Source organism: Meleagris gallopavo, chromosome 22 (assembly GCF_905368555.1).
Source record: "Meleagris gallopavo chromosome 22, MGAL_WU_HG_1.1, whole genome shotgun sequence".
Classification (NCBI taxonomy): domain Eukaryota; kingdom Metazoa; phylum Chordata; class Aves; order Galliformes; family Phasianidae; genus Meleagris; species Meleagris gallopavo.
Genome location: NC_139425.1, coordinates 11,893,365 through 11,907,175, shown reverse-complemented (window position 1 = coordinate 11,907,175; position 13,811 = coordinate 11,893,365). Strand labels below are relative to the sequence as shown.

Here is a 13,811-nt window from a genome sequence, read left to right as displayed (position 1 = left end):
TGATAGTACTGACTGCATGCTGAAAAACCTCATCCCCACCCTTCAGGCACTTTAATTGTAAGCCTTTCCAGATACTCTGGATAAACACTGTCAAAATGAGCCTGAAAGGGCTGCTGTTGTTGTTTTAGCCCTTAAATAATTATGAGTTTGTCTGTCTAATTACAGCATAATCTTCTTTAAGCTTCGACTATTTGCAGTATCTTTTAAACGAGGCAGAATCAGAAACAGGCAAATTTTGCAAATTTGCACTTCTTTAAGAAAAAGCAGAATTTTTACTTCTGTAAAACTTAGTTCAACCTGCTCAGAGAAGAGCCTTGCAGTGAGATAAAGAAGGGGCAGAATAGCATGCGACCCCGAGACGCGGCAGAAACTTAATACTCTACGGATACAATTTTTCAGACAGTTTAGAAATAGTTTAAGGTAATTTACGGGAAGGCTTGAGTGACAAAGCGCATTACTTGAAGTGCCTTTCCTTCACTGGGCACTTTCTAAATTCTTTCTCTTTCATTTCTTTACTCTCTGGAGACTTTTAAATCCAGTGAACCAAAACAACACTTTGTTTGTTGGTACAGCGCAGCGCTGGCACAGATGGCAGACACTGCACCTGTTCCAATAAAACGGGAAACTGGGAGATAAACCATAGCACTCATTAACAGGAATCCACTGAAACACGAACTATTTGTATTTTGAACCTCTTCCAGGAATAAAAGGAGAAACACATAAACAGACCTTGTTTTCGTCATCGTCAGTTTAAAATTAATTTCTTTAAATGGAACTTCACATTTGTTTCATGTACAAAGACGCTCCAGGGTGCCGAAGAAACGATGAAGATGCTTGAATGTCCTCAAGAGAGCGGGTGATTTTCTCTAGCTACACCTATTCTTTTAAACAAAAAATATCTGTCAGCAGATATTTAATATTTTAATCAGCGAATCCTCCTCTACCACAGTTGCAGGAGCCTTTTTCTTTCTGTGCTTTCTCATGCTGAGTAAGAGCACAGTCTTACTACTGAGTCCAGAATGATCAGAATAACAACATAAACAAAAGCCCCTCTGCTCATCTCTTAGTAACTAACATGGGGGGGCGAGGGGAGCAGAGAGCTGTCTGTAAAGTTTGCAACAAAACTCACTGCTAAATGGTTTTCTTTCCTGGCATGGGGAAAATGCTATGTAATATCTGATGGACTGTTAAAAAAAAGCTGCAATGGGAAGAAACATGAAGTAACAGCTAAGTGAAGGATAAATGATGCGTTTGCCTCGATCGTCAGTGTTTGTGCAGTTGTTCAGCATCCCATATATCTCTCTTTCTCTCACACATACATAGAAGAATTAAATGCACAATGTCATGAAAATTCATTTAATGCTGGCAGCCCCGCACTGTAAAGCCATTTCTATAAAGCTGTGGTTGGCAGCTCTCACTCTTGCATGGGAACAAATTAACATTGGCATTCCAAACACAGGAAAGTAAGGAAATTAGAAACACAGTTTATATTTGGCCAGTGCTTTGAAATACTGTACCATGCTACTGATGTCAATTAATGAGAAGCAGAATTTTGCGGAGAGGGTCTGGTTTTGAAACACATTAACACACGTTAAACATGTTTGCACAGGAACTGGATTGGAAGCATCTCGGTTCCAAAACAATAAAGCAATTACACTAAAACTCGTAGTCTCAAAGTTGCCATTAATTCAATCCACTCAGTCTGGATCACTAAAGGATTTTCACCGACTTCATCATGAAGTCGACACAAACATGCAACACTGGAACGAGAATTGGTTCTTTTTGCTGCGCCTTTCTCTTAGCAAAAGTGTTACCAACAAAATCTTAAGCCCTTCTGGTTTTACACAAACGCCAAAGAGGATCTGGATGGCAGTTTATCTCCTGGCACAACTCCACTGCCTTCAATGGAATTCCTCCAGCACGGAATTCAGCCCCGCAGTCTTTACAACGCACTGTTTATTTGTACTGTGATTCAGATATTTTGATACCAGGAATCTTTCATCGCTGAAGTTTCTCCATGTGAAATATGTCTTACATTAAGAAATATCAGTTTCACATTTTTGTCAAACATTATTTGTTAAATTCTGTTTGTTGCAATAGATGGGAATTCAGCTGTTGTTCAACAACACGGATTCGGCTAATAATGATAAGCAGCGACTAATAGGAGCTCGTTGGTGTTTTGATTATTGGTGGTAAAGGAAACCTCCCTCAAAAACAATGTCAAGATTAGGAGAGAGAACTGTTTGAAGCAGAAACTACTGCATGCTCATTATTTCAGCACAGGGGCATTTCTCTGGCCCAATTCTGTTCCCAGTTGTGCTAGTGTAAATCAAGCGGGAGTTTATTGGGATTACTTTGGACGTTCAGTTGTACAAATGGGACCGCAGGGCCAGCTCCACTAGAATTATGACCATTTACACCCAGTGAAGTCCTAGCCAAGAATTTTCTCTTGGGTTTCCATTTCCCAAACACGTGCATGTGCAAAGCTTTATCCACATGATCGGGCCTAGCAAGTAGTCCCGTTTACTTCAAACATTTATAGAATGGGAATCTTAAGCCCGAAACTAATTTTAAAAGCTCCCTCATTTCTAGAAATTCATTTTCTTTAGGAGAGAAACAGATATGTATCCAATAGCCTATTTTATATATCTGTATGTGTAATCACCTCAAGTGGATATTTTGACGCTGGCCTCAGAAAGGATGGCTGTACCATGGAGAGGATGTAAAACATCCCAACCTCTCAGTGCTGTACATCTACTGCTAGTCCCTTTATCTGCCTGCTATCAAAATTTGCTTACTTGTACTCTTGCTCAGATGACTTCATCCATCATTGCAACTTCTCGCTGGTATTCATCAAGTTAGGATGATTTAGATGTGTAAAACTAAATGTGTTATCATTTTAACCACAAATTAACAGTTTCTATATAAATATTAGCATTTCCTCACTTGGTCCAAGGATTGAAGCCATAATGGCACTAACAGCATATTTGATTTAAACTAATTAAAAACAGAGGCTCTCGCAATTTAATATATTGATTTTACCAGTGGGACTTAAATCTTTTATAATAAGTGTACACAGCTGCACCGCTCACCCACCACCACTTTTAAACCTAATCCCTGCATTCCTCCTGACAATAACATGACAGGATCCACACATCCCAGTATTAGCCTTAACCCCGGTGACACTGCCAGAATGTATTAAACTAAAACACAGCAGTGTCCCCTTTAAAAGGAGCCTGTCAACAGCCCTGACTGGGCTTTAATAGTTATAATCTCTTTTTTAATTAATGTTTCCAACCTGTTGTACGACGTTCCATCGCACATCCCTCGCTCCAACCCGAAAAAGCGTTTCAAGCTCATTTACAGCAGAAAGCCCTGCTGCTGCACAGGGGCTCTTCCAGCCGCCGTGCAGGAGGCAGCGGATGCGGTGCTCTCAGGAGCAGTGCTGCATGCTTTGCCTGTGCCCAGCTGCTCTTCCAGGCACACAAACTCCGGCCGTCCGGCTCGTCTCCTTCAGAGCACTTCCGAGCTGCAGCGCTTTGCCTTTCAGACCACAGTCAGGGCTGGGAGCTTCCCCTGTCCACAGAAACGCAAGCAAAGGGCAATGGTTGCTGCAGCTTTTTCCCCTTTCTCCTTGCAACAGGCTAGTTGGAAAGGGATGAATTTCTCCCTGGAGCCGGCTCAGAGACCTGCCGGCTGCGTGCTGCACAGGCGCTGCTCTGTTCCAGTGCTGCAGGCCTCCTGTCGTGCTGCTCCTGTGGCTCCCAGTGCTGTGTGCACCCGCGCTGCCCTCAGGGCGTACCTGCTTGGGCAGGACATACTTCAGCATCGGGTGGAGGGGAGAGGAAGCCGAGGGCTCGGCCTCGTGCGTGGCCACAGCCATGTGATGGCGAGCAGGCATTCGGGGCTAACATTTAATCTGCTTTGTTTCAAGTGGGAAATATGTGAAGATCAAATAAGTTCAAATCCAGGTCAAATATCCTTGAAAATCTTTGATTTATATAAGCAGGAAAATGAGGTTTAAAAGAAGTGATTATGAAAGGGTTACTAAAAACACAGCTGTACGCGTACTCTTATATCTGAGGCTCTCCAAAGAAAAACTGTGTGACATCTATATTAACCTTTGGCTGTACACCAACGAAGGCCTGTAGTGAGCTGGAATGCAAGGCAGCCCCTTCCAAATTTTAACACAAGCCAGGTTACAGCTGCAAATGCCTGCAGCCCGTGCTCACTTTATAAAGTATTCCCCGAAGGAAATTTTTTAACTGTTATAGAATCTTTTTCTAATACCCTACAGTGTTAAAGCCTGTTATTAAAGGGCAGAGAGATGGTTCCCCATGCCAAACACTTGTCAACAAAAAGGATAGCCAGATGGTATGAAATAAAAGGAAACTTGGGGGCTCTTCAGCTCCTTCACTTACATTAACAAAAGCCACTTTGATGTGCTCCTTCCAAGAATGACTAATTCTGCCTCCCCCCCCTTATTTTTTTTGCCAGGATTAAGCAATGTTGTTCATTTTATAATCAACCACGAGACAAATTAACAAATTGCACAGCACTTGTGCCGACTCCTTAAGAAAATGTTCTGTGCAAGTCTGTTTACCAAGCCGGGATCACCCGCATAAGGACAGCTCAATTATTTTTAGAAGAAGGGTCTATGCGAGGCAGAGGATGTTTACTCTTCAGCTGTTGTTTATAAACTTGAAATTAAACTGATGCAAAAAATGTTTTGGTTTTTTTTCAGTGCTTAAAATGGATCCGCTTGTAAACTTCATTTGGACGTGGGTCTGAAATGGAATTCCAGCTAATGAAATTGCAGTAATAAATTTTATAAAATTAGACAGCAATTAACTGACTAACTTCGTCAGACCACTGTGGCTAAACTCTCTTTTAATTTACACGTAAATTCATTCTTGACACAAATCCATTCCTCATCCATCTTAGCACAGGTGTAAGTTAATACAAAATGTCGCCTGTGAATTAACTGGTTATAAATCTAAATCTAATTAATTGTCAAGATTTTACAGGAATATTACATGCTTAGTACAAAGCTCCCTGCAACATAACCCTGAGATGGAGCACCTGTGCTTGGGTTCCTCCCTGCCAATGCCCAGTGTAAATTCTTTGGGATAAATACACACAGCATCTCCATAGAAATCAGTGTGTATTTGTGCTTGCTTTGAGGTTTTTTTCTTTTTCACTATGCAACCCAGGCAACCTTTCACTGTAAATCTTTCTTTCTTACACGTTTTCCTCCAAAGCTGCATGACTAGATAGACAGATGGGGAATATGAATACAGCAAACAAACAAACAAACAAACCTACCCATATTTGTAGATTAGCACTTGGAAGCCTAGAATAACACGTTTTGCTTATTTAAATTCAAAATTACTATTTCTTCAGTCGCTTTTACTTCCTCCACTACTGAGATGAAAGTTTATTATGCGGTGACATTTCCTCATTGCGATGGCTCTACTACAGTCATAAAAGCCTACCTGTGAAACGCAATGCTGGCGGAGGAGCTCTTACAAAAGTAGGACACAGTTTAGTACAGCCTGCGTCCAGCAATTCAGCTCCGGTGTCCGAGGGATGACTGCAGAAAATCTCCCCAAAAGCATCGGTTCTACAACAGCTTCTAATTTTCCCTGGATGTTATGGCACGCTGTACATATCAAAGCAGGTGTTACATTTTACTATATATGTGAGTGGCTGGGCTAATTCATTCAAACGTCCCTAAACAAGCCTGTCTTTGTCCTATAAAGATGAAAGACCGATGACTATGATGGGATGAAAGGTGTGCACAGGGATGAAGAAAGCTATTACGGATCTATGTCCTTTTTAAACTCGTCCTGGCATGCACTGTTGACAAGGGAACAAAACAGCACAGATAAACCTCGGAGAGGTGCCTTGCTGGTAATGATCCCACCTGTCTCGTTTAAAGCCTTTGGGTTTTGCCTGCGCTCTCACGTCTCGCTGACCATGCTGACAGTATTTTGCATAGGGAACACTTTCAGATTTCTAAGCCAACTACAAAACACAACGGGTCGAAATGGCTCTATCCACTGTCGCCATTACATCGCGTCGGGACACAAACTGCTGAGTGTGCACAGCTCACACAGACAAAACCCACTCTATCGGAAGTTCCTACTTAGACGTAGCCCAGATTGTAATTTTTACTTCGCAGTTTATGGATGGGTCCCACTCTAATCACAAACCATTTGTATTCAAAATAATTTAGGACCCGAATATTAACTCCTTTTGTTTCACCCCTCCACTGGGCTGCAGGAAAGGCCTCTCCTGATGCCAGCGGTGTGGGACGGGAGCACTGTGCAGCCGTAGCTCTGTGACCAGCAGAGCTGCATGTCCCCCATTGGTATACTTACATGCTTCTTAGGTGCTCTGCCCCACTAAAATTCTGTGCATTTCATTCCACTGAAACTCACAGAAGTGTGAATTTTGCTATGGCTGTTTCCACATCCTTTGTCTTCTGTGCTCTGTGTGTGTGTGTGTGTGTCGTGTAGGACCCAAGACCCACACAGTACAATGTTTGTGAGATCACTCTTATCTCTGAAGCCAAATATTTAACCACCATTCATACTTTTGGCTGCTCAAATATTTGGTTTTGAGTGTATCACTGCTGATCAGCTTAAGTATCTAGCAGTGATTAGGCAAACACGATAATTGTAAATGGAAAGCATCAGCCCTCCCAAAGAGCACGTCCCTAGGCCAAATGTAACTCAGAGTCCTGCTGCGGAGCTTAGGGCATTTAATGAGGAGGTGCAGCTTGTGCAAATCAGAGGTCTCACACAGCATCCCATGTAATGGAAGAATTGTGTTGGGACGACTACCGTGTCCGGTAATTACTATTGTTTGCCATTGAGCTTTGCAGATTCTGATACTATGAACTCTGGGATTGGAGGGGTGGGGGTTTAACTTGTGCTGCCCCTGAGCCCAGAGACTTAGTGAGGCATTAACAGGTATGTGGGTGATGGGAGTGTCTGTGATCCCCAGCGGATTATGTGCTGGAGATGCGCTGCTCTGCTCTTTTCTTGGGTTGGGACCAACTTTGAGTCAGTCTTGTTTTGGAAATGCTATTTGTGTTGTGTTGGGAGTTTGCAGACACACAATCTGTACATGTGGTGGTTTCAGAGATGCTGTGCATGGTGAGGTCTAAAAATGGACAGAGTGAACCACGGTCTGTAATTATATATTGAAAATAGAATGCTCGTCCTGATGGCGTTTTACTCAAATCCGACCAAGTCAGTCCAAACGGGAGTGCAATCTACAGCAAGCAAATAGAAATCAGATTGGGCCATCGCATCCAATTAGAGAGGCCTAGCGAGCCGCATACAAAGCATGCCAACTTCGTATCATTTGCATAAAGCCATCCACATGTGCTTGGAGAGAGAGGCAAGTTGGCGGCACTAATGGAGGCCAACAGAAAAAGCTGCAGGAGTGAGCGAGGGTTCATTGTGGGATGCCCCCGAGCCATTGGGAACGCGCTGGGAGCACACGTCCCGTGTCCCGCAGCGCCGTGAGCCCGCAGGCTTCGTGTCCTCCTCCGTGACGTTGGACACGGCCGAGCCCAGCAGCTCGGCTCCTACCTGCAGGGCCGCTTTCGGAAGGATGGCACGGAACCATCTGGAGGAGAAGCCGGCAAAGCGCTCGGCGAGTCGGCGTGCGGGTGGCCGTCCGTGCGCTGGGATGGCAGCCGGAGCCCTGGGCACGCAATCTGGCCTCGCCACCACGGCGTCACCTTCCGAGGACCGCTCCCGCCCCTCCTCGCCGCCCGTCCCGCCACCTGCCCGCAGCCCGGCCCTGCCCCGGCCCCGGGCACTCACCCAAGTTGACGAAGCTCATGACCATGTCGGCCTCGGTGAGGAAGTTGCTGTCCTGCAGGCTGGCCAGCGGCGGCCCCTGGGTGCTGAAGATGGGCTTGTAAGGGTAGGAGAAGCCCTCGCCCTCCTCGGCCGCCGCTCCCGCCGCCCCCTCCTCCACGGACATGGCATTGTAGAGGTCCAGCATGAACATGGGGGCCGAGTTGTGCTTGCCGTGGAGGTGCGGCCGCGGGCGGTGCGGCAGGCCGAGGATGGAGAGGATCTCCCGCTGCATCTCGCGGCGCTCGGGGCCGCGCAGCCGCCGGTGGATGAAGCTGGAGTGCACCTCGTTGTCCAGCGTGAAGTCGGCGAGGACGCAGCGCAGCCAGAGGGCGGGGGCGGCGGCGCCCAGCACCAGCAGCCAGGAGGCGGGCTGCCCGCGCCCCGCCGGCATCGCGGCGAGGCGGCGGCGGCGGCGGCGGCGGCTGGGGGGCGGCGCGGGGGGCGCGGGGCTGCCCCGCCGGGGGACGCGCCCCTCCGGCATGCGCGGCCCCGCGCTCACGGTGCCGGCCGCCGGCCCCCGCGGAGGAGCCGCGGCCCGCTCATGGCCCGGCGGGGGCTGCGCGGCGGCCCCGGCCCATGGGACGCCGAGAGAGGAGGAGGGAGCGGAGCGGAGCGAGAGCGCTGCGTCCGGGAGCGGAGCCCGAGCGCCGCGGCCGATCCCGCACGGCGCGGCGGAGCCGTGTGCGCTGCGTGCTCCGCGGAGAGGCAGCGGGAGGGTGGCTCTGGTGGGAGGAGCAGGAGCGGAACCCAACGCGCTCCTCTCTCGCCTGCCCGCTGCAAACCGCTGGGGAGAGCAAAGCCGCGCTGCCGCCGGGAGGGGGAACGGCTGACGATCAGGTTGCTCGGCAGGACGTGCGCTGCTGGCTCGGGGCGAGGGCGGCCGGTCCCGGCGGTCGCATTAACGTGGACGTGATGAAGGAGAAGACGCCCCGGGAGGGAGGGAAGGAGGGCGGGCGGTCTGAGCGGAGGCAGAGTTTGGAGGTGCGGATACGCCGTCAGTGCGCGCTAACAGCACGCAGCCGTGCCCGGCCGGCGCAAAGCCCGCGGCTCCCAAGTAGTTCAAAAGCAGCGCTTGTGCGCTCGCACGCATTCGTGCAACAGGGGCGACGGGCTTAGAGTCGCAGAGCCACCAACCCAGCGTCGTGGCCGTGCTTTGCCCCTTCCAACCTGCTCGGGCACCTCGTGCCACCCCGCTCCCCTGCTCTGTCCCCTGCCCGTTCTGCTGCCCCCTGCACACCTTTGCGCAACGCTCTGCGCATCGCCTACTTTTTGAAGCACTGATTTCAGTGGGTTTCTAACTCAGCGTGTGTAACACCTACGGTAGTGCAGCCCCAGCCCCGGCCAGTCTGGGTAGCGCTACTCAGTAACGATAGAGAGCAGCATGTAGTCTGCTGCTTCCTCAGGTCTCACTTGGAAAGCAAGAGGAAAACAGGACAGAAGGCTTTATCTGGGACATTGAGCTCAGTCCCAGGTAACCTCAGGAACCAGACACACACGAAGTTGGTGCTGCCATCAAGATTCATTCCTCAGGCAAAGGAGAAAGAAGAGGGTCAGAGAGAGAGAAGTTCAGCGCAGTTTGTTAGATTGCTCCTCTGGTGTTTTTGGACAAGAAATAACTAGCAGTGCTAGCACCGGATCCTCCATCTGCTATGGAAAAAGGAAGTTCTGCCCTTCTTTTAGCTCTTTATGTTTAAATTCCTCTTGCAGATGGCAGGTAACTGGTTAAGAGCTGCATGGGAAGGATCCAGAATGGTTTTTAGCGTGTTTGTGTGCGTCTGTGCGCACCTTTTAATAACAGGGAAACTGAGGCATGGCATTGACATGACTCACAGAGCTATTGAAATAGTGGTGGAACCAGCACTGAATCCAGCTCAGTTGTTTAGGAATGCATGGTGGGGGGGGAGGGGAGGGGAGCAGAGGCAGTGCAGGGCAGCCAGGGTCCTTAGTGTGGAGCAGTGCTAAGCCCAGGGTGCTGTGGGGGGGCTCAGATGCCACCCCAGTGGGTGCCTTCCCCTCACCCCACACTGATGGGAGCATCAGCCCTTAGCACTTGTGTTTCACAGTTAAGATCAAACTCCCCCATACTTCCTGAGGAGCAGTACCAACCTGCTCTTAACCAGGCAGCTATTTGCCTAAATTTCTCTCCTGCCTAGGGTGTGGTTTCTTGACCAACTGAAATCCAAGCTGCTGACACCCAGTGCAGCCCTCCAGCTGCAGGCTCACTGCCCTCCTGGTGTGCACAGGTCAGGAAGCCTGTTCTGTTTTTAAACATAATCTTTCTCAAACCATTTCTTATTTGTTTTTGCTGAGTTAATTTTCTGCTGGATCAGCTCTTTGATCCTACTGAATGCGTTAGGGATGGTGCTGGAATGAGGGAGGCTGCAGAAATGCACAGCTGGGGGCAAGGAGAGGGTGGCAGGGCTGGGCTGGGATGCCTGGTGTTTCCCTAAACCAGTCATGGAAGGGCAGGGAGGTGACTGAGCATCTCCTGCTCTGCTCTATCAGCCACAGATAACTCAATTTCACTTTCTTTCTTGCTCCTTGTAGGCAGAGTTGGCCTTTTGTCACGCAGCAGAACAAGGGGACTCACCTTCCTCAGGGTCAGGGAGACTGAAAGTCTGTAAGAGTGGACCAGTAGAATGGAGAGCAGGTGGTCCTGCTGCCTGAATTACTTACAGCTGAGTTGCTCCTAGCTCACATTTGCAAACTGAATAAATCTCAGATCAGTGTTGTATTTTGAAATGGCATCACTCTGAGGGAGAAGAAGAGAAAAGAAGAAAAGAAAAGGGAAAAAAGAAAAGAAAAATACCGTTTGGATTGTGACTCAACACCTTAGGTAACATACAGCAGTATGTGTCATTGAAGAAATAGCTGTAGAAGAAATGCAAACCTTGAAGCCTCTTGGTTTGACTTATTTCTTGAAAATAGCAATGTTTGAATTTATCTCCTCCTTGTTTTGTTGGCTTAAGTGCTCTGGTTTTGTCTGAGATTGGATACTTCCTGATTTAATGTATGATATGTGCTTTAAAAAGGGGGGAATGCTGAAATTGTATCCCCTGCTTTCATAGAGGTAGTTGGTAATCTTTTCTAGCAGTGTTTTCTGTGCTCCTATTGCACCAGGTAGAGCATTAAAGAAATGCATTATAGTTGCAGTGAGAGTACTGCTTGCATGTATTCTTAAAAACAAAACCACTGTGAGTGTGAGATGAGAGGGGATCTGTTAAAGAGTCATTTCTTTAACGTGAGGCTCACAGCAATTGACTTCAGCTCGCTGTGGGACACAAAGCAGCATTTATTCTGCTGCACACAATGAAGGATGATGCAGCTCAGACTGCAGTGGTTCAGCCCTCAGATCTGAGCTTGAATTTCAAATCCCTTTCAGACAAGGAAGGTACAAAGGGGATTGTCTTTCTCGTGGACGACATCCTTCTCTTCCCTCCTTTCTTCCTGCTGCGTGACCGCCATCCTGCTTCCGTAGGGTCGGTTCCACCGCAGACAGCGTGCTGAAATGTTGGCACCTTCGTGTCATCGTCCTCTTCCTCCTCCTCCTTCCTGGATCAATTAAGAAACCAGTTTTTCCTCTTCTCTGCTCCTGTCATTCCTTCTCTTCTTGAGATGGAAAAGTAAATGCTTATGGTGAAGCAATCCCTGTTTGCTGGCACTGGATGCATGGGCTCATTTCTGTAGAAACAACCTCCCCGTGTTTCTTGAAGCTCCATGCAAGCTGTGTTACCAACTGGGTAACTTTGTGATCTCTCTGAGCTTCACCTGTATGCTGTTATCTGGCTTTTGTACCCGTGCTGGCACTGCTTCTGTTGGGGTAGAACTGAGTATGCTTGGAAGTACTTCTTTAGGATAAGGAGTCTGATTTGAAAACAGGAAATGTACAAAATGCAGGTATGTGCGTGATGAATTTGTTTGTGCTGATCCCAACGCTGTGCACTCCTGTTAGGGAATTCAGTAGCGTTCAGTTTTACCACGTGGACAGTAAGAAGTGGAGGCTTTGCTCACAAACTCATTTCATGGCTGTTTTCAGACATCAGACACAAAGCATTTTTCTTCCCTTCTCACTTTCAAGCTCCATGCCTTCTTGCTTTGATGTCCTCTTTTCAGCTTTAACCACGTTTCTTTTCCATTCTGTTTTGCATCTTCTCTCGTTTGTCTCAAAGTGCAAGTCCTAAATTACAGCAAACTTTTTTCTTCTTCTTCCAAATATTCCCACTGAACTAACATGTGTTTGGGGAATTTGGGGTTGTTCCTCCGGGCTTTGCACATGCAGAACATTTATATAACAACAATAATAGCATCATTATTTGTATAAGACTGCATAATTAGCTTGCATATTTAATTACACTATATTGGATTATCCTTATCAGAAGTTTCTATTCATCTCCTCAGCGTTATTACTGGGAATGAATTCACCAACACACGTAATCGCATTATGGGTAAGCCATTGTATTCATTCTAATCCAGGAATTTGAACAGGTCGGGGCCGGGATGGACTGTGCTGATTGTGGAGAGAAACTCAGTGTTGGTTCTCACTGCTGCTGATGGGAGGGGAGGTGGAGCTGCAAGCTGAGGTTTGGGTACGAGAGAGCATTGTTGCTTCTGGAGATGGCCGCAGTAACTAAGCAATGATCTTTGGGTTTGTAACACTGGGCTCTAATGCTGGATTCCTCCGCTGCGTGAGGTGGGCAAAGCTCGGCCCTTCATGGCACAGCACGTGGGAGCACTTCACAAGACGAGAGCTCCGTGGGGTACTTCTTTGTTATTACCCTGAGAATATAGTGTTGGGTTCATAACACTGAAACATTTGTAGTGTAATATTTATCACCCAGCTATTTTCAGCCTGAATGCAGCCCTGTGCTGTATCTTACGTGTTTGTATGCAGCTGTATGTTGGTACGTGTATGTGTAAATGCAGTGGGGAGCAGTAACGTCATTATACTTTCTATAGGAAATACATTTCTATAGCATAGGTACCAGGTGAATATTTTTGGGCACTTTCAATCCATATATTGCCAAAGCTGCCCGAAGAAAACTGACTTTTATTTTGCGCTGCTAAATTGCTCTGCGTACTCTTGATTTAGCTGACACTTTTGGCAAAAACTCGGGCATTTCTTTCCCTGGAAAAAACGCACTCTGAGCACCCATAAGCCCCGGCTCAGGGCTGTGGGAGCCCACGCTGAGAACAACTCGCTCTGGGTTGTGAGGAGCGCACAAACACTGCAGCACCTCCGTGCTGTGCCTCGGAAATCCTGCCCGCTGGCAATGCTTCCTTGCAGTGTGTGCTCTTTGCTACGCGGTGCGTCATCAGATTATCGGGGTTCTTTTAGCTTGTATTTCTGTGTTCTGGAGTGTTTTAGCTCTCTGCTGTTTGTCTTCGCTAAAGGCAGATTTTAATTTTTGCAATTGTCTGTGTATGAAAAGCATATAAACCTATTCCATGTTTTCAAAGCTAACAACAGCAATCGCTGATGCTGACCTGTGAAATGCAATGAGACAAATTTGGATGGCTTTACTTTTTCTCTCCAGGCAGGTGCGGGGTAATGGCTCAAAAGAACCTTTATTTTGTGCCTTTATTCCAGTGTGTGCATAAATGCTTGCATAACCCTTGCACAGCTGCTGTACAAACTGCTCATGCCACAAGTATTAGTAATCCTAGCAGGGGAGATTGCATGGAAAACTGGGGTGTGTATGCTAAACCATATGTACCGTGCCCCTGAATCATAAAACTTCTGCCGCTGGAGCGGAGAGATTTTTGGAGACCGGTCAGGGAGAAAGCAAGGTTATAACAGCCGCACCCCGAGCCTTCTCTTCTGTCGAGGCTTATCGTACTTGCGCACTTAAACAAGCGAAAACAGCGCTGGCTCCGACATTCCCGTAGCGCAGCCCCAGCTGCTGCCCGCGGTCCCGCGTCGCTGCCGTCGGA

The 13,811-nt window shown here is 47.6% G+C and overlaps 1 protein-coding gene across 1 annotated transcript in view; it reads right to left on the bottom strand.

Annotated features, from left to right (window-relative positions):
• The window catches only part of BMP7 (bone morphogenetic protein 7), a 43,495-nt gene extending 34,694 nt beyond the window's left edge, over positions 1-8,801 (bottom strand). The window contains exon 1 of the mRNA XM_085241714.1: positions 7,842-8,801. Within this exon, the coding sequence (XP_085097840.1) occupies positions 7,842-8,361 (520 nt within the window). The 5' untranslated portion in view covers positions 8,362-8,801. The remainder of the gene's footprint in view (positions 1-7,841) is intronic.
• Positions 8,802-13,811: the final 5,010 nt, after the last annotated feature.